Raw genomic sequence first — 27292 nt, forward strand, 5'->3', positions numbered from 1 at the left:
TTATGTTTTGAATAACAAAGCCAAGATAGTAATCATTTCCATGACCTGCACACTCTGACCAATTTATCCTATTATCAGTTTACAAAATCCTTAAAGAGTACTTTGAATGTGTGTATATCTTTAAAATGAAATCAGGACTAATCATACCTTTAAAGTTGGCTCTTTCCAACATCAAGTTAAAGTTTACCTGTAGTAACAGAAGTCAGATCTGCCAAACATATTTCACTGTTATCACAGTGAGATTGGTCATAGTTGTCAGGACAAAAGAGCTGCATGGCAAAATACCAGAGCTTAAATAACTTTATGATTTACTCTTACGCAAAAAGAAAAGGACAATATAAGTGTGTGCTGTCTGATGAAAACACATGCAGAATTCACTGTTGGACCTAATGGCTAGTGTTTGGGAATGGGGATTAGGTGAGAGACAGAGCCTACCCTTGTGACTTGGCCACTCAGAGCTCTCCCACCTTCTGTGTGTGGCTCAACTTTCCAGAAGTTTCTTTAAAAAACTAACAAACAAACAAATCTAGAACTATTTTTGTCACCAACACTTTGGAAAATATCTATCACAAAGTTCATAAAGCTGTTAGAGAAAATATATAATGTTCAGGAACATACAGTGGTCTTACATTGTTTACTCAGACGCCTGTCTGTGAGTTCCCTTTAGAAACATAGAAGTCAATGGAATAATAAGTATGATAAATTCCAGGGTAAGTTTGTTTGGAGTGAGGCCATTGGAAATGACTGTTTAACTGATGAATTCATATACTAACGTAGCCATTCAAGGAGAAGCCTGTATTTTCCTTTGGTCAAAGGTACCTTGTTTAGCTAAATGGATTTCTTTATTTGTTGTACAATTCGTGAAGAAGTGGTGGGTGTTAAAAGACATCCCAGGTCATTTTAAAGGGGAGCAGGCCTGAAATCAAGGGGTCCGAATAAAATCTCTTTCTACATCTCTAGACATAGTAAATGCACATAATAAGCTTACATCACATGGAATAAATGACACATACCTTCTCCTATACAAAAAAAATACCTTGAAAATATGGAATTAAAATGAATGTTATCAATATTATTCTAGTTGTCTCTCTGCACTGCAGCATGTTTTTTTACTGATCCTTCTGAAATAAAACTCTGTCCTATGGTACCTTGATTATATGATTGATTCATTGTTATTTTCCTATATTTATGGTGAAAACCACTTATTAAGAAGTTTCAATGCAGAAAGTAAAAGAACAGAAAGAACGAAAAGAGTATGGTAAGAATTGGGAACAAAACACCCAGGGAAGGAGTTACAGAGACAAAGTTCATAGCTGTGATGAAAGGATGGACCATTTAGAGACTGCCGTATCCAGGGATCCATCCCATAATCAGCTTCTAAACGCTGACACCATTGCATACACTAGCAAGATTTTGCTGAAAGGACCCAAATATAGCTGTCTCTTGTGAGACGATGCCGGGGCCTAGCAAACACAGGAGTGGATGTTCACAGTCAGCTATTGGATGTATCACAGGGCTCCCAATGGAGAAGCTAGAGAAAGTACCCAAGGAGCTAAAGGGATCTGCAACCCTATTGTTGGAACAACATGATGTACTAACCAGAACCCCGGAGCTTTTGTCTCTAGCTGCATATGTATCAAAAGATGGCCTAGTCGGCCATCAATGGAAAGAGAGGCCCATTGGACTTGCAAACTTTATATGCCCCAATATAGGGGAATGCCAGGGCCAAAAGAATGGGAATGGGTGGGTAGGGAAGTGGGGGGCGCTATGGGGGACTTTTGGGATAGCATTGGAAATGTAATTGAGGAAAATATGTAATAAAAATATTAAAAATCAAAAAAAAAAAAGAAAAGTGGAATCATATTTGTGTGCAGAGCCCTAAAAAAAAAAAAAGAAAAGAAAGTAGAATCAATGAAAGAAAACATTTAAAAACAACAAAAAATGGTTTTTGCTTGAGCATTACATATTGATTAAAAGTACCACATTCTGAGAATTATGGTTTTTCATGTAATACCCAATTCATTTTAGAGGACCTAAAATGTTTCTGCCCTGGGAAAGTTCTAATGCCAAAAACATGTGCTGCCCAGGCACACTGGTCTGAGTTAATCTCATGGCATTTCTCCCTCATTTTCAAGGCCATACTCATTCTTGAACCGATTCTTGGTCAATAGTCTCTCACTAGCTTGAGTGATTATTTATCCCCAGACCATTATCCTAACTTTTACTACTGCAAATGAAATCCACCAGATTCACTTGGCACTTCACCAAATGCCATCCTAACCTACTGCTGAGCCCAGTCCAAAGGCAGGGTCCATTTATTTAAGATGCAAATGTGCATACCTAGGTATGTGCAGGACGGATGTTAGAATAAAGTCTTAAAAAAACTAACAGAAATGTTTACTGTGAGTATAACTAAAGGCACTTAAGAGCAAATTATTCCTAGCATCGGAGCAATTCAAACTGAACTGATTTTTAGTTTGTTTTCAAAGGAAAAGTTTACCTAATTGACCTCGTGGGTTCAAGTTGTACCTCTGAATACAAAATTGTTCTACTGCATTTCAGTATTATTTAAGAGATAAATTATTTAAGCTAAATGAAACTCTTTCAAGTAGCCTCTCCTTGTTCCCTTTCTTGTCCTAAGAGCCTTCTTTGAATTAACGAGGAAGCATCCTGACCTAAAATTATTCGGAGTACAGCTTTTTTGAAGCTTTCTGAAAGCTTAAGACTTGCAAGGCTCTTCCCCTTAGGGGACCACTTGTGATTTTCTTTGATAAATGTCAGTTGGAGTTGCTTCATCTGAGGTGGGTGCTTTCTGCATGTTTATTCTTTGCATATAAATGCAAGCACTGAATTCTTGTTTTGAAGCCTGACAAGGTAACACTTCTGGAGCCATGATCATGAGGCAAAAGATTTTAATTTCCTAAATGTTTAAATGGCCACATCTGGAAGTTGAGAGTGAGCTGAACCATTACAGAGTCTGGTGAGGAAGTGCACCAACACTTTGAAATCTGCAACTTGTATCATTTCACAAAGCCTTCTTAGCAAACAGATGAGGAATCTATTGTGGGTTCCCTTCATTATATCAGCATGGAAACTGATACTATTGACCCAAAGTCTCTCAAATAAGTATAATTTTTGTTCTGAATTACGTTTGAAAACACTGTTTATAAGACATTCCCCATGAAGGGAGACATAGGTTCATAACTGATTTCCTTCTTTGTCTCTCTCATCCCACTATAATTTCAAAGTTTTGCAAGCCTAGAAGAGCAAGTCCCCAAGCTGTTTACTGTCTGGTAAGAGAGTCCACTTGGATTATCATATCATCTTCTTTCTACTTTATTAAGCAGATGCAAATGCTACTGTGCATTTGATGTCAGGACTGTAATTAGGCAAAGGCCTAAGGAATTTTTATAGTTGCAAATTTCTATGTCCCCTAATGATGGTCAGTATATAAAGAAGGCTCTAGAATAGTTGAAGCAGATCACCTGGGGATCATTGGCCCTCTTTTGGTCAACCACAAGTTTAATAGGGCAAATATGTTCATATTACATTTTTATAAGCTCAAATGCATACATCTAGCCCTTGGTGATTTTTATGTATCCAAGGGACTTAATAATAACACTGATAATATTCTCTAACAAATCTATTTGTAGCATCTTGATAATATGACACTAATTATAAAGGAAAGTTACTCCAAGTTCCATGTTTTGTGGAATTGTTGGCTATATAAAAGATGTTTTACTAATAGTTTTTCTTTATACCCAAAATTGAAATTATTTTATATCTGAATAAATATGGCTGTCCACTGTCTCTTTCTCTTCCTGTTGATTCTACAGCTATCACTGCTATATTGTAATTCTTTTTAAAGATTCTTAAAGACTATACTCTCAAGTAACTAGAAGAGCCAATAATGGCTAGAATAAGACATGTCTGTCTGCTCATGACATATGCGGATAGCTTAATAACTAATGAAAAGTAACTTTCTATACTTCACTGTTATGTTACTTGTTTCTTGATAGTTAAGCCATATCACCTGGAGCCAATTTATGTTTCTTATGATACAATATAAGGAAGAATAATAAAAGCTGTAATAAAGCTGGAAGCATGGCACAGTGATAGAGTGCTTGTCTTCTTATGCAAGGTCCTTGGTTCCATCTGAGAATACACACACACACACACACACACACACACACACACACACACACACACGGGGCGGGGGGGGGGAGAGGGAGGGGTGGAAAGAAAAAGAAGCAGACGATGATGACAGAATTAGGATCTGAGAGAGAGCCACATTTCCAAACAGTTCATGTTTAATTGGCACAGTAACATTTCCTGAAATAAATATAGTCTATTTCCCTCGTCTGTCTTGTTTGTTGGTTTTGTTGTTTTTTTTATTATTTTATTTTTGATAAAACCAAAATCTTATAGTTAATTAATAAGACTACATACTCTACTACTGTGTTAGCAATATCTCTTGTTTGTTGTTGACATTCTCTACTACTGTGTTAGAATATCTCTTGTTTGTTGCTGATGCTAGTGACTGAATCCAGGGCCTGGATCTTGGTAGATCTGCACCCTTGCATTCTTGTCATTAAGTTAAGTTCCCAAATCCCTGTAACAATTTCCTCCAATTTCACACATTCCATCCTTGGGGGAAGCTTCTTGAAACTTAGGAAGTTCTAAAGTCAAGTTTGTTAAGACTCAGTGAGACAACTCACAAGTCTCAGAAAGTCTCTAATACTTAACAGATTCACAAAGCCTTTCTTACCCCCAAATTAATCGGCACTAAGAATTACTAAGGAGAGCATACTTTTCAACCTGTTTAGTTACCTGCAAATTGTACAAATAGCTCCAAGATTTCAGCTCCAAGGTTTGTGAGGCATTGCCCTCGCTATGGTGTGCTATCTGTAATGTACCTGCCTTTGTGTCACTCATACTACTGTAAATTATCCCCCAAAACTCATTAAGTCATCAAATTGGACCTTGATGGTATTATTACTTTTTCTTTCTGCACATAAATAGTACTCTATTACATAGATTTTAAGAAATTTAGGGTATAAAATTTATTTAAATCATAAAACTAATCTTTTAGGGTATTACTTAATTCACTTTTATGAAAATTGTATATATTCTGTAAATAATAAAACAACATTAGAGATATTTCACTAGGCAAATTATGAATTACAGCACAAATCCATGTGTTTAAGTTGATAATTATGTTTTTATGTATGATTTGAAACTTTGGGAAATAATTTATACATTTTATTGAGTTTTATGCATACAAAGTAGATTTTTTAACATCTCAAGAAATAATTATCTTTTATATGCATTTTTACATTGGGAACTGAAACATTTCTAAATTAATTAATACAAAATTCAATTAAAAAAGATGCAAAGAAAGAAATTTCTCATATGTTTGGCTGTGTACTCCAAGCTTTTGGTACAGAGTGCCTCAGCTCATCGCTTCTCCTAATGATAAAGTCTGTCATCCCAACAAGGTGTGACCTAGGTAAAATCAGAAGAAAGACTATGTGACCAGATGGTTGGGACTTGTCATCTCATCTACCTACTGTTTAGGCCTGGACATGAGCCTCAGAGAACTCAGCTCTACAGGTTCTGAGTTGGAAAGCAGACCCAAGGTCTGAGGGCATGCATGAAAGGGCCTATGGACACTCCCACATGGTCCTGAATCTCCTGACTGCTGTGTTGGGTTTTGTTCTTTAAAATGAGCTGGTCAGAATTTGGAAAGTGGTTTAACTCTAGGAAGTGGGTGTCAGAATTTAATCAAATGATTGTTAACACAGTTCAACATCAGAACTGGTTTCCAGTGTTAGAGACACCTCAAAATGTGAATCACAAGGCACTGTATAGTATTTGCCAACTAGATAACATTTAACAAAGCAAAGGTCATTAATGCAGCGTCTTCAACTTTAAAAATTTTCAGGCCTTTGTTCTTTTCTAAACAAACTGACTACCTACAGTCCTTTTTTATTCTCCTTATTAATAACAGTGGAAGGTGACTGCTTTGAAATTTTTGCTACCTTTATGTGACATGCTTGTATTTATTGAGCAACAAAGCACTTGTACAATTAATGAGTTGCAATAGTCCTATAAAGTTTTAAATAGTCAAAGCAAAATTGTTTAGAGTTTATTGGCTTTATAAATAAATCTTACTAAATAATATCATATTATGACTTCCCTGGCCTGTATATAAATAGACTAACTCCCCCTTTGAGGAAGATAAATACTCAATACAAAATAACAGGGTTAGAATGCAGTTGTTATCTGTTAAAAAAAAAATACCTAGCGCACACACACACACACACACACACACACACACACACACACACTGTACATCTAAGGAAACATATACTCTCATGTTGAATTAATATAAACACACATTCCCAGGGTTTCCATTATTGTGTTAGTAATTTACAAAAATATGAATAGTATTCAAAAACTGAAACTTCATGGCTGCTCTATGAAACAACGCTTCAGTCCATTGCCACCTCTAATGCAGAGTGTTTCTTTGTGAGTTCTCTCTTTTATCCTGCACTGGGATTTCTGACAGCTGTGTCAAGGGTGCTGCTCCTAGAGAACCTCCAGGACATTAGGGGATGCTGCGCTCCTACCCTTCCTGAGCTTGAATGCCCTTTGGTGCACACACACCCAACAGCTTCTTATGAAGGCTTGTGTGCTGCCCAGAAGTGGCGATTGCACATTCCTGAACTCTTTCATAACAGCTATACTTTTGGTCTGTGGAGACACATTTGCTTATATTGTTCCTGTCATCTTTCAGAAGGGGTGGTATTTTTAGTATGCACTAAATAATCAGATCACATAATAAGGCCTTATTAAACCAATGGAAAATTTTCCCATTAGGAACTCAATAAAATTGGAAATTAATGTTACTTTTGCTTGCAATTTTTTGATTCAGAGTTTAAAGTTTTGTAATAGATAACATAGTAATGTGGTTTACAATGTAAAAGATGATAATTAAGCATGTGATGTTGTTGACAGTAAGGTGATCCTAGTAAGTTGTTTGGTGAGGAAGGTGAGTGTCCTGTTTGAACCTTGAGATTTAAAGCACAGAGAAGGTACACAGTCTTCAGGTGAGTTTTAACTGCCACTAAGAGCATGCTTACATTTATATGTTATGAATTAAGTGTGTCTTGCAAAGGCCATATGCTGAAGTCCTCATCCCCTGTGGTAATTAATGACTGAGGTCATGGGGGTAAGGTCTTAATCCCACTGGGTAAAAATGTGAAATTGGTTTTTGCAAGCCAGGAAGAGAGCCTGGTAGCATTTAGATCATGGGCTGTTGGCCTCAGCGAGAATATGGATCTTTGAAAACTGCCCAGTCTTTGTTTTGGCTGCCTGGGATGACTGACATGCATGCTGTTCCTCTTCCTGGGCCGGGTTTCCTCTGCTCCCAACCCTTCAGACTTCTCTTGCACTCTGATGTAAGAGGAGCCTGGAGCAGGCTGGAGGTCACATACAGGGGTAAGAGGAACTGGTCATGTGCATACTATGTATACAGCCTTTCACTAGGTCTCTCTTTTATTTCTATCTTCATACATACTCCCCCACATGATTGACTTGGAAATTCCCAAACATTTGAAAGATAATCACCAGAGTAATGCAAGGGTTGTCATTTGTCTGTTTTCTCATTATTAGATTAAAATTTGGTTTATTGCACATTTGTTTTTATTTATTTCTACAAAAGCAAGTGTCTTTCTGCTACCAAACGCTTTCATTTGTTTTGGCTTTCTATTTTTCCATTGAGAGTTTAGAAACTGTTTTCTAATGCCTTAAATAATTTCTGAGCGATCATTCAGATAATATATATTTTCATACATATGTCTAGTACTTAATTAAACACTTAGTTCCTGTGGTAACCCAAGTCACACTGACGAGTTGTGGGCTTCCTTGGGGTTCAGAGGTTGTTTGCATGCTAATTTTTGTTTTGCAGTCAGGATATAGCCAGGAATCCCTTTTTGTCTTCATTTATTCCTCACTACAGTCTTGAGATGTTCAGCAAAGGATCAGAAATTATTTTTGAGTAGGCATTCCATTCCTTACATTTTATTGGTTTGCCATAGCCTTTCTGAGTACAAGTCTTCTCCATTCCAATTCTGCCTGTTGTTCATGTAGATGAAATCTAGTGATTTGCCCAGAAACAAATGAGACAAATATAAGACAGTTTTATACTTCCTGATAAGGGGGTGAGATTGTAGAAAACACTCGGAAGTCAGGAATTTCCTACTAAAATACATCAAATATTTTCATATAGCATACAAAAATTGAAAAAGTATAATGTACTCCAAATGTCACAGAAAATTTCAGTAAGTGCTGAATATTCAAGCCAATGAAATAATTTATTATCTAAAAGATCACTAATTCTATCAATAGGATACAAAATTTAATTTAGGAAACTCACTATGCCACAAACTAGCACCAGTTTTATTACAGTTAATGTTAAAGGGATGAATTCTTGAACCATATTGCTATTACAAAGTGCCTAAGATGTGTTCTCAGTACCCATGTTGGATGGCCCACAAGTGCCTAGAACTCCAATTCTAGGGGATTCAAAGGCCTGTTCTGGCCTTTGTTAGCACCTCTACTTATTTACACACACACACACACAGAGAGAGAGAGAGAGAGAGAGAGAGAGAGAGAGAGAGAGAGAGAGAGAGAGAGAGAGAGAGAGAGAGAATGAGAATGAGTTCTAGTCCTGTGTACCATACCAAGGCAAATTATAAAAGAAAGCAATGAATTGATGTTTTGCTTACAGTTTCCATGATCATTGTGAAAAAGATCATAGTGGCAGGCAGGCATGGTGCTCAAGCAGTAACTGAAAGTTTACATCCTGATGAACAGGCAGGAGTTTAAGAGAGGTGGGGCCTCAAAGCCTTACCCAGTGACACACCTCTTCCAAACTCTTCTAACAGGCCACACCTCCTAATCTTTCCTAAACAGTCCTCTAGTTGAGAATCAAACATTCACATATATGATTAATATAGTCATACTTATTGTAACACATACACACACACACACATACACACACACACACACACACACTCACGCACTCACACACTCAAAACAATAAAACATTGCTCATTTGTTCGTTAGTTAGTCAAGTTTAGGATGGGGGCCTTACTATGCAGCCTTGTTGGCCATAAACACAGCATTGTCACACCTCAACCTTGGTTCCTTTACTTGTTGCAGTCTTAATTAAAATAGATCACCAAGATTTAAATTGAAACATTTCAGAGCCTTATGCTAAACATATTAATGAAAATTAATGTTTATCATGTAATAGTACAGTCTTCATTTATATTTATATTTTAAAGTTTATTAAAATTAATGAAATGTGCTTTTCCTCATAGGAGGTGATAAGCAGGGATTTAAAAGTATATAAGAAGCTGAACATGCCTATAATCACTAAACTTAGGAGACCAAGGCAAGTAGTCTTAGTAGCCTGGGATAAAGAGGAGGATTTCGTTAAAAACAAGGAGTTACCAAGCAGGCCTGGGTACAACTTAGTGGAGGACACTTACCTATTTGCAGAGAGGGACTGGGGCTCATCCCCAGTACCACAAAATAGGGAATTAAGTAAACAAACAAATAATTGAAAGAGCTAAAAATAGAAGATGGGAGCTGGGGAGATGGCTCAGCGGTTAAGAGCTCTGACTGCTCTTCCAGAGGTCCTGAGTTCAATTCCCAGCAACCACATGGTGGCTCACAACAATCTGTAATGGGATCCTATGCACTCTTCTAGTGTGTCTGAAAACAGTTACAGTGTACTCATATAAATAAAAATAAATAAATATTTTGTATCGAAAGATGATCTAGTCGGCCATCATTGGAAAGAGAGGCCCATTGGACTTGCAAACTTTATATGCCCCAATATAGGGGAATGCCAGGGCCAAAAGAATGGGAATGGGTGGGTAGGGAAGTGGGGGGCGCTATGGGGGACTTTTGGGATAGCATTGGAAATGTAACTGAGGAAAATATGTAATAGAAATATTAAAAATTTAAAAAAAGAAAAATAAATAAATAAATAAATAAAAATAAATAAATATTTTTTTAAATAGCAGATATTTATTTTTATACCAAGTACATTGATATTGTATTCCACATTAAAAATCTTTGGCTAATAATAATAACAATAAAAATAATTATATTATATATTATTATCTATTTATATGTTATTGTATTATATACTTATATATTGTTATAATTATACATATATAATTCATATATATATATATATATATATCACCATTATAGGTTAACTTGGAAATTAGAATGTTAGTCAATAAGATCTATTACTTTCTTTTGTAAACTATATCTTCAGAATTCTTTTTGAGAAAGCATTCACTGGCTTTGTACTTACCTACAATGTCTTTCATAAGGCTTACAATACTCTCATCCCCTACAATCCAAGGGCGTTTTCCTACATCATGGCCATAGGCTCCCCTGAAGATGAAAATAGAAATAATCACTTCTTAGTTAAATGGTAGAATGTGTGTGTGTGTGTGTGTGTGTGAGAGAGAGAGAGAGAGAGAGAGAGAGAGAGAGAGAGAGAGTTTTTCAAATATTAACTGGTAAAATACTTTTATGTATACCAACTTAGTCTAGAGGTTAACATGTCCTCCTCAGGTTCCTGTATTGGAATATGTGTTCATAAGGTGGTGGCACTGTTTTGGGAGGTAAAGGTCCTTTAAAAGGTGAAGCCTAGCTGAAGGGAGTGGGTATTTCGAGGCATTGGGGTGGGGACAATGACATGAGGTTTGAAGGCAAGTCATATGTCTTTGTTTTCTAATCTCCTCAGATATGAGCGAATGGTCTCATATTCCTGTCCCAGGAGCAGAAAGCTACAATCACTGTCACATATTCCCTACCCTGATAGACTAGGCCCTCAAACTATGAATCAAAATTAATCTTGCTTCTGTAAGTTGATTCTTTGCAAGCTTTGGGCACACTGATAAGACAAGTAAACAATATAGATACCTTTGTAATGTTGACATCGTAATATTAATATATAACATATTAATCAAGTGACACCTGGTTATAATCTTTTTCTTCATTGCTTACATATTTTTACCATTGTTGGTGGGACATTATCCATGTACTACTTCACTTTAAAAAACATTTTCCACTCTAAGCTACTATATTTTATTTATTTTAAAGTTAGAAATAGAAGCAGTCATTAATAGTCTCCCAACTAAAAAAAGCCCAGGACCAGATGGGTTTAGTGCAGAGTTCTATCAGACCTTCAAAGAAGATCTAATCCCAGTTCTTCACAAACTATTCCACAAAATAGAAACAGAAGGTACTCTACCCAACTCATTCTATGAAGCCACAATTACTCTGATACCTAAACCACAAAAAGACCCAACAAAGATAGAAAACTTCAGACCAATATCCCTTAGGAATATTGATGCAAAAATCCTCAATAAAGTTCTTGCTAACCGAATCCAAGAACACATCAAAACAATCATCCATCCTGACCAAGTAGGTTTCATCCCAGGGATGCAGGGATGGTTCAATATACGGAAATCCATCAACGTAATCCAGTATATAAACAAACTCAAAGACAAAAACCACATGGTCCTCTCCTTAGATGCGGAAAAAGCATTTGACAAGATCCAACACCCATTCATGATAAAAGTCTTGGAAAGATCAGGAATTCAAGGCCCATACCTAAACATGATAAAAGCAATCTACAGCAAACCAGTAGCCAACATCAAAGTAAATGGTGAGAAGCTTGAAGCAATCCCTCTAAAATCAGGGACTAGACAAGGCTGTCCACTTTCTCCATACCTATTCAACATTGTACTTGAAGTCCTAGCCAGAGCAATTCGACAACAAAAGGAGATCAAAGGGATACAAATTGGAAAAGATGAAGTCAAAATATCACTCTTTGCAGATGATATGATAGTATATATAAGTGACCCTAAAAATTCCACCAGAGAACTCCTAAGCCTGATAAACAGCTTCGGTGAAGTAGCTGGATATAAAATTAACTCAAACAAATCAATGGCCTTTCTCTACACAAAGAATAAACAGGCTGAGAAAGAAATTAGGGAAACAACACCCTTCTCAATAGTCACAAATAATATAAAATATCTTGGCGTGACTCTAACTAAGGAAGTGAAAGATCTGTATAATAAAAACTTCAAGTCTCTGAAGAAAGAAATTATAGAAGATCTCAGAAGATGGAAAGATCTCCCATGCTCCTGGATTGGCAGGATCAACATTGTAAAAATGGCTATCTTGCCAAAAGCAATCTACAGATTCAATGCAATCCCCATCAAAATTCCAAATCAATTCTTCAACGAATTAGAAAGTGCAATCTGCAAATTCATCTGGAATAACAAAAAATCTAGGATAGCAAAAACTCTTCTCAAGGATAAAAGAACCTCTGGTGGAATCACCATGCCGGACCTAAAGCTCTACTACAGAGCAATTGTGATAAAAAACTGCATGGTACTGGTATAGTGACAGACAAATAGACCAATGGAATAGAATTGAAGACCCAGAAATGAACCCACACACCTATGGTCACTTGATCTTCGACAAGGGAGCTAAAAACATCCAGTGGAAGAAAGACAGCATTTTCAACAAATGGTGCTGGCACAACTGGTTGTTAACATGTAGAAGAATGCGAATCGATCCATTCCTATCTCCTTGTACTAAGGTCAAGTCTAAGTGGATCAAGGAACTTCACATAAAACCAGAGACACTGAAACTTATAGAGGAGAAAGTGGGGAAAAGCCTTGAAGATATGGGCACAGGGGAAAAATTCCTGAATAAAACAGTAATGGCTTGTGCTGTAAGATCGAGAATTGACAAGTGGGACCTCATGAAACTACAAAGCTTCTGCAAGGCTAAAGACACCATCAATAAGACAAAAAAACCACCAACAGATTGGGAAAGGATCTTCACCTATCCTAAATCAGATAAGGGACTAATATCCAATATATATAAAGAACTCAAGAAGGTGGACTCCAGAAAGTCAAATAAACCCCATTAAAAAATGGGGCTCAGAACTGAACAAAGAATTCTCACCTGAGGAATACCGAATGGCAGAGAAGCACCTGAAAAAATGTTCAACATCCTTAATCATCAGGGAAATGCAAATCAAAACAACCCTGAGATTCCACCTCACACCAGACAGAATAGCTAAGATCAAAAATTCAGGTGACAGCAGATGCTGGTGAGGATGTGGAAAAAGAGGAACACTCCTCCATTGTTGGTGGGATTGCAAGCTTGTACAACCACTCTGGAAATCAGTCTGGCGGTTCCTCAGAAAATTGGACATAGTACTACCGGAGGATCCAGCAATACCTCTCCTGGGCATATATCCAGAAGATGTCCCAACCGGTAAAAAGGACACATGCTCCACTATGTTCATAGCAGCCCTATTTATAATAGCCAGAAGCTGGAAAGAACCCAGATGTCCCTCAACAGAGGAATGGATACAGAAATTATGGTACATTTACACAATGGAGTACTACTCAGCTATTAAAAAGAATGAATTTATGAAATTCCTAGCCAAATGGATGGACCTGGAGGGCATCATCTTGAGTGAAGTAACACAATCACAAAAGAACTCACACAATATGTATTCATTGATAAGTGGATATTAGCCCAAAACTTAGGATACCCAAGATATAAGATACAATTTGATAAACGCATGAAACTCAAGAAGAATGAAGACCAAAGTGTGGACACTGTGCACCTTCTTAGAATTGGGAACAAAACACCCAGGGAAGGAGTTACAGAGACAAAGTTCGTAGCTGGGATGAAAGGATGGACCATTTAGAGACTGCTGTATCCAGGGATCCATCCCATAATCAGCTTCTAAACGCTGACACCATTGCATACACTAGCAAGATTTTGCTGAAAGGACCCAAATATAGCTGTCTCTTGTGAGACTATGCAGGGGCCTAGCAAACACAGGAGTGGATGTTCACAGTCAGCTATTGGATGTATCACAGGGCTCCCAATGGAGAAGCTAGAGAAAGTACCCAAGGAGCTAAAGGGATCTGCAACCCTATTGTTGGAACAACATGATGTACTAACCAGAACCCTGGAGCTCTTGTCTCTAGCTGCACATTTATGGAAAGATGGCCTAGTCGGCCATCAATGGAAAGAGAGGCCCATTGGACTTGCAAACTTTATATGCCCCAATATAGGGGAATGCCAGGGCCAAAAGAATGGGAATGGGTGGGTAGGGAAGTGGGGGGCGCTATGGGGGACTTTTGGGATAGTATTGGAAATGTAATTGAGGAAAATATGTAATAAAAATATAAAAAAATAAATAAAGTTTTCAAGGTTTTTAGAACACTCTACTTACATACTTGTAGCCTGCAAGTAGTAACTATACAACATTATATGTACTATTTTTGTTTTGGGAAGGCAAAATTTATTAAATGTGATAAGATATATACAATGACTATACTTGTGGAAATATTTTATGCAAATCATAAAATTTAGTAACAATCATATTTTTCCCTCTTTTCTAGTGACTGACCTATCATATCACAGTTCAATTTTATTATTGCAGTAAATTTTCTAGCAGATTTTGGGGAGAGTGTAGAAAATACAAAGGAGTACTTCAGTAGAAAGAAATTTCCATCATATAAGGAAAAATAATACGGATGGAAGCACAAAGGTAATGGAATCAATGTGCTTAGAGGAGTATTTTGAGTGCTGCTACCTGTTCACGTCTTCCAGAATTCTATAATGGATTAGTCTGAGTCTGACACCTTGTAGACTAGGAAATAAGGCTTGTGTACATACTTTTTTTTTATCTATGAGAAGTCAAGGTTTATCTACACCAGTTGAAATTCTCATCTGGCCTGTGGTGAGCTGAGATGCCTGCACATGTGATGCCGTGCTACCAAAAACACTTTCTGAATTTCTGACAGTTGGGCTTTATCATAAAGTATGAGTCAACTGCAGGTCTCTACTGGAGGGAAACCACACTTATTGGAAGCTTACAGTGGCTAGTTTTCTGCATCTGTAAAAGTAGATAAATAAGTAACAATATGTTTTTTACAGGGTTAGCAGGAAAAGTAAATGAGATAGCACATAAAAAAGATGGTGCCCAATATTCCTTTGCTGACTCATCTCTCCTAATGGAAATCTAACGCTTAACTGCCTTCACCAACATGTGGTACATAACAGGGATTTTTAAGCTAATATTTCCATTACCATATAAACTGAGATGAAGGAGACGGACTTTTTGTGTGAATAAACATAGGCTGCTAAGAACTAGGAGGAAGAAAAGGGCAATTCAATTGCTAGTTATTATTATTCATATTATTATTAGATAGCCTGCAGCTTGCCTCTCTAGACTCCCAATATAAATGTTAAAGACAAAAATCATTATCATTAAATGGTAGTTAAAGGCAGATACTTGGATCCTTTTTTATTTTAATCACATAGAGCTCCCTGGCCTTTGCTGATAGCACAATATATCTTATTACATCTAGGTAGTAAAATTCTATGTTCTGCCTCAGAGAATTTATATCTCAGAATATTATGCCACCTACTTCTCACTCTAGTAGACACCATGGTAATAATCTTTAGGGATATGTTTCTCCCTGCAAGGCTTTTGGCATCTCCCTCTCTTTAAAATATTACACACTAAGGCTACTTCTTTATTTTGTCAGCCCACTAGCCTGGGGTAGTGAAATGTATTTAGAACATTTTATCCAAATAAACCCCAAGTAAAGTGGCCTGTCATTAGGAAGAATTGATGTAGATTAAAGTGAAGTTATAAACATATGTGTTAGAATTAAGAAAGATACGAGATTGCTCTCATTCAAAGTTGCTTAAAATAAGCCCAGCACAGCTGCAATCGTTGACAAATGTTGAGAAAGGAATGTGAAGAGTTAACCCAATACCACAGCATTAATCATTGCCAGGAGTGGGGTGTTTTGTGAGGTAGCTACGAGCAATATTTGCTCATGAAATTAGATTTCAGGATACAACATCTAATTAGGAAGTTAATAGAAGCTTGGATTCTCTTTAAAATAGGACCATATTTTACCCATCCTACAAAATGAGAAGAAGCCTCATTTTAGAAAGCTTTCCCAGTAAGTAAATCAATAAATTTTCACAGCTTTTCTTAATGAAGCACAATTTTATCCATGACCCAATTGATGAATAGCTAACAATGGTTCTAAAATCTGTATCTCTTTTTATTCATGTGCTCCCTTGTATTTAAAAGAAAAAACTCATAGTTGAATAAAACTATTGTGCTCTTCAGATGAAAACATCTCTGGCCTACTTCATCCCTGCATTGCCATAGGCACATGACCATGTAAATCATCCCATGTCAGCTAGGTGGAGTGCTCCTGAAGTGTAAATCACCAGGACAGTTCTTCTTTAACTAATGCTGCCTAAGCTGTCAGTCTTTTACAAAAGCCCCTGTGAAGGCACAAACACAGCAGACAACATCAATCTAGGAGATTTGAGAATGCCCATGACTTAAATATCATGGTTCTAGGTTCTGTCTTTGGGATGTAATGTATGGTTCTCCACGTAAAATATGTTCTTATAGTTAATGGATTTTTCCTTGAATTCCTACTGAAGTTCATGATTATGATTATTAACTTATGTTACTTTCCTTTAAATAATGTAGACTATTATTAAATATTTAAAATAAAACATTCTCTCAAATCTTGTAAGCTGAGAGCCTATCATTTATCATGTCTCAGGGGTTTGAAGAATATTATTATTAATTACTCTAGGATATTTCTTTTTTACTCTTGAGACAAAGTCTTGCTCTATATCTAAAGGTATCTTCAAACAAACAATTCTTGCTTCAACTTCCAGAGTGCTAGGATATTAGGTTTATGATATTATGTTCAAGATCATTAAAAAAAAAGAAAGAAAGAAAGAAAGAAAGAAAGAAAGAAAGAAAGAAAGAAAGGAAGGAAAAAGGAGTAAAAGAAAAGAAACAAAAGAAAAGAAAAAATAAAACCCACAAAACCCACAAAACCCAAAAACTGTCAGCCATCAGACTAGGGAGCATAATGAATGGAAAAAGATATTTACTTTTTCTTATTTTTCTCCTTGGTTTTGCCTTAGTTAGAGGTCAGGAATCCCAAAGGAGTTCTCCTCCTGGTCTGGTTTCTGCTTGTCTCTCGTCAGGTAAATGTGCACCCAGGGTGCACATTTACCTGAAGAGAAGCTGTTATGAGGAACTGACTGACACTGAGAGGACCCCATGGGACTCACTGAGCAGGGCACCCTTTCTCAAGGCCTCATCCCACTTTCTCCTGTAAGTTCTTTAAAAGTCCCCAGAGTAGCAGGTGGATGATGTACTTGCTCTGCTGTGTAGCATCTTGACTCATCTTATTCCATACTCACTACAATTAACATATACCTACAAGTCACCACTGTGCTCTGTGAATTTCATTATTTAAATTTGTGAGCATAAGTTCTGTGTGACCATGAGTTTCTCAGTCAAAGTCTATCTGGGGTGAGTGAGAAAGTGCTCCCTGAATTCCAAGTCCACAACCCAGTTTCTTAGCATCTCAATACTATTTATGAACATATTCTAAATAGCATGTGTAGAGACACTTGTATACACATGTATTTCTATGCTATAGAAAAGTAACTGTGCAAGAGTTCTGTCAAGGAATGGTGAAAATGTGGGACCTGCAAACCGGAGAATTTTATTGATCTATAAAGAAAATGAAATTGTGAAATTTTGTAGTAAAATGATGGACCTGGAAATCATTCTACTGAATGAAATAATCCAGACTCAGAGTGAGAAACAATGCATATTCTCTATCATTTGAGACCATATGTGAACATAAGGGTGAATGTAGTTCATGAAACTAGAAATGGGACTCTATAGCAGATAACGGATGTTTGGAAGAAGGGACTAGGGTTCCATGCATACGATATGAAAGGTGAGACAGAATTACAATAAATGGAAAGGTACAAGCCAGGGAAGGGGGATGGCAAGTAGAAGGGAAGATGAACAACAGACATAAATTTTGCATAAAAATATCACATTGAAACTTATCACTTTATGTTGCAATTTTTTAAAAGGAACAACATGATGTAGTTAATAGGTTTGATTGAGAATTTTCTATTGAAATTTTGTTGAAATTCAATAGAAAATTTTCTATTGAAAATTTGTGGTCAAATGAGAGAGGCATAGACCTGGCTTGGGAATCTACCTGGGAGCAAAAGTGGTTTTGAAGGATGCAGAGAGAGTAATATTGAATCTGTTAAAGTTTACCACAATACTGGGGAGTTGCAAATCTAGGGTCAAATGGCAAAATGGGAGATTAATATAGAAACCAAAACAATAGTCAGAAATGTAACAGAAAGGACAGACAGCCTACCACAGTGCCACAGTTGAAATGAAATCATGTTTAACTATAAACATGAGCAAAAGGAGCACGTTTTAAAATAGAAATAATCTAAACTTGACTTAAGGGCTCCTTGAGGTAAGGCTGCCACAGACCCAAATTCAGAGGGACAAAGTCAGTTTTCTACTGGATACTACTCACTGCTGATATTCTCTCTGGACTCTACCCCCACAGTTACCTGCCAACAGCCAGGTAGTTTGCTAGCCCCCTCCTGTCTCTTACTCTTACTTTCTTGCCTCATGCCTCCTTGCTCTCCCACTCTCCCCATTCCTTTCCCGCCCTCTCTCCATGTGGTCGCAGCTGGCCTCTACTTCTCTACTCTCTCCTTCCTTCTCTCTGCCTTTCTCTGCCTCTACTACCCTCTTTTTTTTAATTTTTCTTTTTTCTTTTCTTTTCTTTTTTTTTTTATTATTAGGTATTTATTTCATTTACATTTCCAGGGCTATCCCAAAAGTCCCCCCCACCCTCCCACACCCATTCCCCCACCCACCCACTCCCACCTCTTGGCCCTGGCTTTCCCCTGTACTGAGGCATATAAGGACTACACGACCATTGGGCCTATCTTTCCACTGATGGCCGACCAGGCCATCTTCTGATACATATGCACCTAGAGAGAAGAGCTCTAGGGGTGGGGGAAGGAGGGTACTGGTTAGTTCATATTGTTGTTCCACCTATAGGGTTTCAGATTCCCCAGCTCCCTGGGTACTTCTTCCAGCTCCTCCATTGGGGGCCCTGTGATCCATCCAATAGCTGACTGTGAACATCCACTTCTGTGTTTGCTAGGCCCTGGCATAGTCTCACAAGAGTCAGCTATACCATGGTCCTTTTAGCAAAATCTTGCTAGTGTATGCAATGGTGTCAGCGTTTGGAAGCTGATTATGGGATGGATCCCTGGATATGGCAGTCTCTAGATGGTTCATCCTTTCATCTCAGCTCCAAACTCTGTCTCTGTAGCTCCTTCCATGGGTGCCTTGCTCCCAATTCCAAGAAGGGGCAAAGTATCCACACCTTGGTCTTCGTTCTTCAGGAGCTTCATATGTTTAGCAAATTGTATCTTATACCTTGGGTATTCTAAGTTTCTGGGCTAATATCCACTTATCAGTGAGTACATATCATGTGAGTTATTTTGTGATTGAGTTACTTCACTCAGGATGATGCCCTCCAAGTCCATCCATTTGCCTAGGAATTTTATAAATTCATTCTTTTTAATAGCTAAGTAGTACTCCATTGTGTAAATGTACCACATTTTCTGTATCCATTCCTCTGTTGAGGAGCCTCTGGGTTCTTTCCAGCTTCTGGCTATTATAAATAAGGCTGCTATGAACATAGTGGAGCATGTGTCCTTCTTACCGGTTGGAACATCTTCTTGATATATGCCCAGGAGAGGTATTGCGGGATCCTCCGGTAGTACTATGGTAGTACTATGTCCAATTTTTGAGGAACCGCCAGACTGATTTCCAGAGTGGTTGTACAAGCTTGCAATCCCATTAACTCCACTCCCTATGCCCTGAATAAACTGTTCTATGCTATATGGTTGGTTGTGTGGCTTGTCTCTCAGGGGCACCCCCTTCTCCCACACGTCACCACACCCACATAGAACATATTCTTATATTTCTTTATCTTTTAATAATCACAACACTCACTAACTCTAACACAGTTGTGAAGGATCTCACAGAGCCTTCTGTGTGTAGCTAGGAATCACTAAAGTTATCCCTCATGCCTTCTCTTTAGCTAGCCACTCCATTAAGAAAAGTTTTTTAGGTTTTTTTTTTTTTTTTGGTCTTTTTTTTTTTCTCTGTCTCCTTGAACAACCTGCTTCCTCTCAACAATCTCTCTGCTGTCAAAAAGTTTGCAGGTCATCTCATTATTCGGAGCTAAGTTGACGAGAAAAAAAAAAATCTTTCCAACAGAGTCTCATAGAGAAAAGTCTATGAGTGGAGTTTCAAATTAAATATTTTTGAGAGAAAAAAAATAAAAAGACAAATAAAAACTGGTTTTGGATCAAAGATGTGCAGGCAAGGCGGGGCATGGGGAGGGAGGATGAGGACCGGAAGTGTAACTGCACATCTGAAACTCTGCTGCTATTTAGGAGCAAGCAGGGCCACAAGGTTGACAAGGACCCCAGGGCTAAGGGGAAGGGGAAGTAAAGGGATCAAAGCAGGAAGGGGTGGCGCTCTTTGGCTTAGAAAAGGCCTTTAATTCCATTTTCATCGCCTTCAGTCTTAAAGCACTGTCCGGTGTGAATCATTTGTTTAATGAGCATTGGGAGGACTTAACTAAGACTCGGGCTTTGTCTCCACTTACAAAGTAAAACATGAAAGGGGAAAGCAACAATGGCCGATGCTCTGGGAGACCAGAGCTTTCCTGAAACCTAATTGTAACATCTCAACAATCATCAACCAGCCCTAGCTGGTTTGAGGTGTGATGCGGAATGAATGGAGCAGCAGGGCAGCATCTTTTAAATACCTAGAGCATAAAATGCAAAGCCTGGCCTCCGAAGTATTCAAGGGGGAAAGACACTTTCAAAAGTGCAAAATCATCCAATTTAACTCTGCTCTCCAATGTTAAGGACCGAAATGAATATCAACCATTTTTATTAACTGTGACCCTCATTTATTAAATACTAAAACCTGCTAGTCCAAAATGCTTCCAAATGTGATGATGTGTATTTTGAAACTTACACATAAAAGTCATGGAGATGAAATTACAACATGCTTAATAAATTATATAAGCTTTCATCATTCTTGCATTAATGTGAGAGCTCTCGTTCTCAACCATGAAAATTAGAACTTTGCAGTGTTGCCTAAGAGTGCTGGTAGCTGTTGTCGTGTGGCAGTGTGAAGTAAGCATACAGCTGCCAGTATGAAGGAGCACAGAAAAGGAGGAAAGGTCATGAAACGGAAGGTTTTATGAGTGCCAAATGGCCTGATTCGGAATTCGTATTTAATGTGGCTTCATCTTTCTGAAATGTTGTTTCCTGACCTTCAAGTGAGACTCATTTCCATAATGACTTTTATTTTCATATGATCAGAGGTGGGGCTCTTTAAAATACTTGTGGTTACAATTCAGAAATAAGACAAGAGATTCAAATATTTAACAAATATATCTAATTACAGTTTTATAAGTAATAACTGTAGAAAGAGAGAAGATACATAAAACCAGATGATTTACATAAGATCATGAAAGTCATGAAAATAGGGGTTTCTAAGTTGTCTACTCAAGGGGAATGTGTAGAGAGTTAAAAATGGGTATCTGAACTTACACAGAAGTAGTAAATTCTAAGAATTTTTTTTAACTGATGAGATTGTTATTCACAATAAGTTATTATGTTTGTTTTAAAACTAAAAGATCTCAAGGTTCAAAAACAATAATTAGATGAGAGCCTCAGCTATCTTGAGTTGATGAGTATATATCATAAACATACATCAAAATATCACACTCCAAGGGAGGGTATAAGGGACTTTCAGGATAGCATTTGAAATGTAAATAAAAAAATATCTAATAAAAAAGAAGCTTCAAAAAATATCACACTCATCAATATATGCAGCTGATATGTGTTAATGAAAAGTTTTAAATGTTTAAAGAGATGTGTTCATAATACAGTGACAGTAAGAGATAACGCATGTCAGAGAAGGCAAACTTATGGAAGATTGGTCATTAAAAAACTATAATATAAGTAAATGTAGAGACAGGAGGGAGAAGGCTGCTCAAGTAAGAATCCATATATGTCAAGTCTGGAAATATATGCCTTTTAATTGTCTACTCCTCAGGTGGAAACCGGAAGAGGTTAAATGCTAAGATCAGATAATACATACCACTCAGTACATCCAAGATCATCAGTGTCACCCAGGCTATTATTATCTTAACAAACCTGTATTCCCTATTTTTGATGGCACCCTTAACTTAGTCATGAATTTATCATTAAACACTCAAAATCATGAATTAACTTCTTTGCTGGATGTTAAATGGCTACATTGAATTAGATGTAGAAAAGGAGACTACAGGGAGACATCTTGAATCCCAGACTCCACCGAGACTAGTCTACACAGGTGAGAGTTTGGACTACAGAAGCTAAGAGCTTCTGGGACAGGTCCTGTTTCAGGCCTTCATCTTCCGCCAGGAGGCAAATCTGAACGCCAGATATCTGTGCACCTTACCTGAAAGAAGAGAGTCTGCCTGCAGAGAGTGCCTGACCACTGAAACTCAGGAGAGAGCTAGTCTCCCTGGTCTGCAGGTAGAGAATAACAGAATCAGGAGAGGAACAAGCTCTAACCAGAGACAACTATAACAACTGACTCCAGAGATTACCAGATGGCGAAAGGCAGACATAAGAATCTTACTAACAAAAACCAAGACCACTCACCATCATCAGAACCCAGTACTCCCACCTCAGCCAGTCCAGGGCACCCCAACACACCCAAAAACCTAGACCGGGATTTAAAGGCATATCTCATGATGATGGTAGAAGACATTAAGAAGGTCTTTAATAACTCACTTAAAGAAATACAGGAGAACACTGCTAAAGAGTTGCAAATCCTTATAGAAAAATAGGAAAACACATCCAGATGATGGAAATGAACAATACCATACTAGACCTAAAAAGGGAAGTAGACACAATAAAGAAACCCCAAAGTGAGGCAACACTGGAGATAGAAATCCTAAGGAAAGAAATCTGGAACCATAGATGCGAGCAACAGAATACAAGAGATGGAAGAGAGAATATCAGGTGCAGAAGATTCCATAGAGAACATTAGCACAACAATCAAAGAAAATACAAAATGCAAAAAGATCCTAACTCAAAACAACCAGAAAATCCAGGACACAATGAGAAGACCAAACCTACTGATAGTAGGAGTAGATAAGAATGAAGATTTTCAACTCAAAGGGCCAGCAAATATCTTCAACAAAATTATAGAAGAAAACTTCCCAAACCTAAAAAAAAGATATGCCCATGAACATACAAGAAGCCTACAAAACTCCAAATAGACTGGACCAGAAAAGAAATTCCTCCTGACACATAATAATCAGAACAACAAATGCACTAAATAAATATAGAATATTAAAAGCAGTAAGGGAAAAAGGTCAAGTAACATATAAAGGCAGGCCTATCAGAATTACACCTGATTTTTCACCAGAGACTATGAAAGCCAGAGGAGCCTGGAGAGATGTTATACAGACATTAAGAGAACACAAATGCCAGCCCAGGCTACTATACCCAGCCAAACTTTCAATTACTGTAGATGGAGAAACCAAAGTATTCCACGACCGAACCAAATTCACACATTATCTTTCCACGAATCCAGCCCTTCAAAGGATAATAACAGAAAAAAACCAATACAAGGACGGAAACCACGTCCTAGAAAAAACAAGAAAGTAATCCTTCAACTAACCTAAAAGAAGACAGCCAGAAGAACAGAATGCCAACGTTAACAACAAAAATAATAGGAAGCAACGATTACTTTTCCTTAATATCTCTTCTTATCAATGGACTCAACTCCCCAATAAAAAGACATAGACTAACAGACTGGCTACACAAACAGGACCCAACATTTTGCTGCATACAGGAAACCCATCTCAGGGAAAAAGACAGACACTACCTCAGAATGAAATGCTGGAAAACAATTTTCCAAGCAAATGGTAGGAAGAAACAAGCTGGAGTAGGCATTCTAATATCTAATAAAATCGACTTCCAACACAAAGTCATCAAAAAAGACAAGGAGGGGCACTTCATACTCATAAAAGGTAAAATCTTCCAAGAGGAAGTCTCAATTCTCAATATCTGTGCTCCAAATACAAGGGCAGCCACATTAATTAAAGAAACTTTAGTAAAGCTCAAAGCACACATTGCACTTCACACAATAATAGTGGGAGACTTCAACACACCACTTTCACCAATGGACAGATCATGGAAACAGAAACTAAACAGGGACACAGTGAAACTAACAGAAGTTATGAAACAAATGGATCTAACAGATATCTACAGAACATTTTATCCTAAAACAAAAGGATATACCTTCTTCTCAGCACCTCATGGTACCTTTTCCAAAATTGACCACATAATTGGTCTCAAAAAAAGCCTCAACAGATACAAAAATATTGAAATTGTCCCATACATCCTATCAGATCACCATGGATTAAGTCTGATCTTCAATAACAAAATAAATAATAGAAAGTCAACATTCATGTGGAAAATAAACAACACTCTTCTCAATGATACCTTGGTCAAGGAAGGAATAAGGAAAGAAATTAAGGACTTTTTAGAGTTTAATGAAAATGAAGCCACAACATACCCAAACTTATGGGACACAATGAAAGCATTTCTAAGAGGAAAACTCATAGCTCTGAGTGCCTCCAAAAAGAAACTAGAGAGAGCACACATTAGCAGTTTGACCACACACATAAAAGCCCTAGAAGAAAAGGAAGCAAATTCACCCAAGAGCAGTAGATGGCAGGAAATAATCAAACTCAGGGGCAAAATCAACCAAGTGGAAACAGGAAGAACTATTCAAAGACTCAACCAAACGAGGAGCTCTTTCTTTGAGAAAATCAACAAGATAGATAAACTCTTAGCCAGACTCACTAGAGGGCACAGGGACAACATCCTAATTAACAAAATCAGAAATGAAAAGGGAGACATAACAACAGATCCTGAAGAAATCCAAAACACCATCAGATCCTTCCCCAAAAGGCTATATTCAACAAAACTGGAAAACCTGGATGAAATGGACAAATTTCTAGACAGGCACCAGGTACCAAAGTTTAACCAAGATCGGGTTAATGATCTAAACAGTCCTATATCCCCTAAAGCAATAGAAGCAGTCAATAATAGTCTCCCAACCAAAAAAAGGCCAGGACCAGATGGGTTTAGTGTAGATTTCTATCAGACCTTCAAAGAAGATCTAATCCCAGTTCTTCACAAATTATTCCACAAAATAGAAGCAGAAGGTACTCTACCCAACTCATTCTATGAAGCCACAATTACTCTGATACCTAAACCACAATAGGACCCAACAAAGATAGAGAACTTCAGACCAATTTCCCTTATGAGTATCGATGCAAAAATCCTCAATAAAGTTTTCCATAACTGAATCCGAGAACACTTCAAAAAATCATCCATCCTGACCAAGTAGGTTTCATCCCAGAATGCAGGGATGGTTCAATATATGGAAATCAATCAATGTAAACCACTATATAAACAAACTCAAAGACAAAAACCACATGATCATCTCATTAGATGCTGAGAAAGCATTTGACAAAATCCAACACCCATTCATGATAAAAGTCTTGGAAAGATCAGGAATTCATGATAAACATGATAAAAGCAACCTACAGCAAACCAGTAGCCAACATCAAAATAAATGGTGAGAAGCTTGAAGAAATCCCACTAAAATCAGGGACTAGACAAGACTGTCCACCCTCTCCATACCTATTCAACATTGTACTTGAAGTCCTAGCCAGAGCAATTCGACAACAAAAGGAGATCAAAGGGATACAAATTGGAAAAGATGAAGTCAAAATATCACTTTTTGCAGATGATATGATAGTATATATAAGTGACCCTAAAAATTCCATCACAGAACTCCTAAGCCTGAGAAACAGCTTCAATGAAGTAGCTGGATATAAAATTAACATAAACAAGTCAATGGCCTTTCTGTACACAAAGGATAAACAGGCTGAGAAAGAAATTAGGGAAACAACACCTTTCTCAATAGTTACAAATAATATAAAATACCTTGGTGTGACTCTAACTAAGTAAGTGAAAGATTTCCTCAAAAATTGGACATAGTACGACTGGTGGATCTCGCAATACCTCTCCTGGGCATATATCCAGAAGATGTTTCAACCAGTAAGAAGGACACATGCTCCACTATATTCATAGCAGCCTTATTTATAATAGCCAGAAGCTGGAAAGAACTCAGATGCCCCTCAACAGAGGAATGGATATAGTAAATGTGGTACATTTACACAATGGAATACTACTCACTATTAAAAAGAATGAATTTATGAAATTCCTAGGCAAATGGATGGACCTGGAGGGCATCATCCTGAGTGAGGTAACCTAATCACAAAAGAACTCACACAATACTCACTGATAAGTGGATATTAGCCCAGAAACTTAGATTACCCAAGATATATGATACAATTTGCTAAACGCATGAAACTCAAGAAGAAGGAAGACCAAAGTGTGGACACTTTGCACCTTCTTAGAATTGGGAACAAAACACCCGTGGAAAGAGTTACAGAGACACAGTTTGGAGCTGAGACGAAAGGATGGACCATCTAGAGACTGCCATATCCGGGGATCCATCCCATAATCAGCCTCCAAATGCTGACACCATTGCATACACTAGCAAGATTTTGCTGAAAGGACCCAGATATAGCTGTCTCCTGTGAGACTATGCCGGGGCCTAGCAAACACAGAAGTGGATGCTCACAGTCAGCTATTGGATGGATCACAGAGCCTCCAATGGAGGAGCTAGAGAAAGTACCCAAGGAGCTAAATGGATCTGCAACCCTATAGGTGGAACAACAATATTAACTAACCAGTACCCCCTGGAGCTCGTGTCTCTAGCTGCATAGAAAATGGCCTAGTGGGCCATCAGTGGAAAGAGAGGCCCATTGGTCGTGCAAACTTTATCTGCAGCAGTACAGGGGAATGCCAGGACCAAGAAGTGGGAGTGGGTGGGTGGGTGTGGGAGGGTGTGGGGGACTTTTGGGATAGCATTGGAAATGTAAATGTAATAAATACATAGTAAAAATTAAAAAAAAGAAATGTAAATGAAGAATATATCTTGTAAAATATTGAAAAAAACAAACAAAAAAGAAAAAGAGATTACATATTTAAATATGTTGTTTTACTCTCTTGCTTTCACCAGTTTACC

At 37.6% G+C, this 27292-nt stretch overlaps 1 protein-coding gene across 3 annotated transcripts in view; it reads right to left on the minus strand.

The window, feature by feature from the left end:
• Positions 1-27292, minus strand: part of Kynu (kynureninase) — a 144589-nt gene that overhangs the window by 87610 nt on the left and 29687 nt on the right. For all 3 annotated transcript variants that reach the window (XM_085834945.1, XM_085834944.1, XM_085834943.1), the window contains one exon: positions 10400-10482. In XM_085834945.1, coding sequence (XP_085691071.1) covers positions 10400-10482 — 83 coding nt within the window. The remainder of the gene's footprint in view (positions 1-10399; positions 10483-27292) is intronic.

The sequence above is a fragment of the Mus caroli genome, unplaced genomic scaffold (assembly GCF_978045245.1).
Source record: "Mus caroli unplaced genomic scaffold, Mus_caroli_1 scaffold_2, whole genome shotgun sequence".
Taxonomy (NCBI): domain Eukaryota; kingdom Metazoa; phylum Chordata; class Mammalia; order Rodentia; family Muridae; genus Mus; species Mus caroli.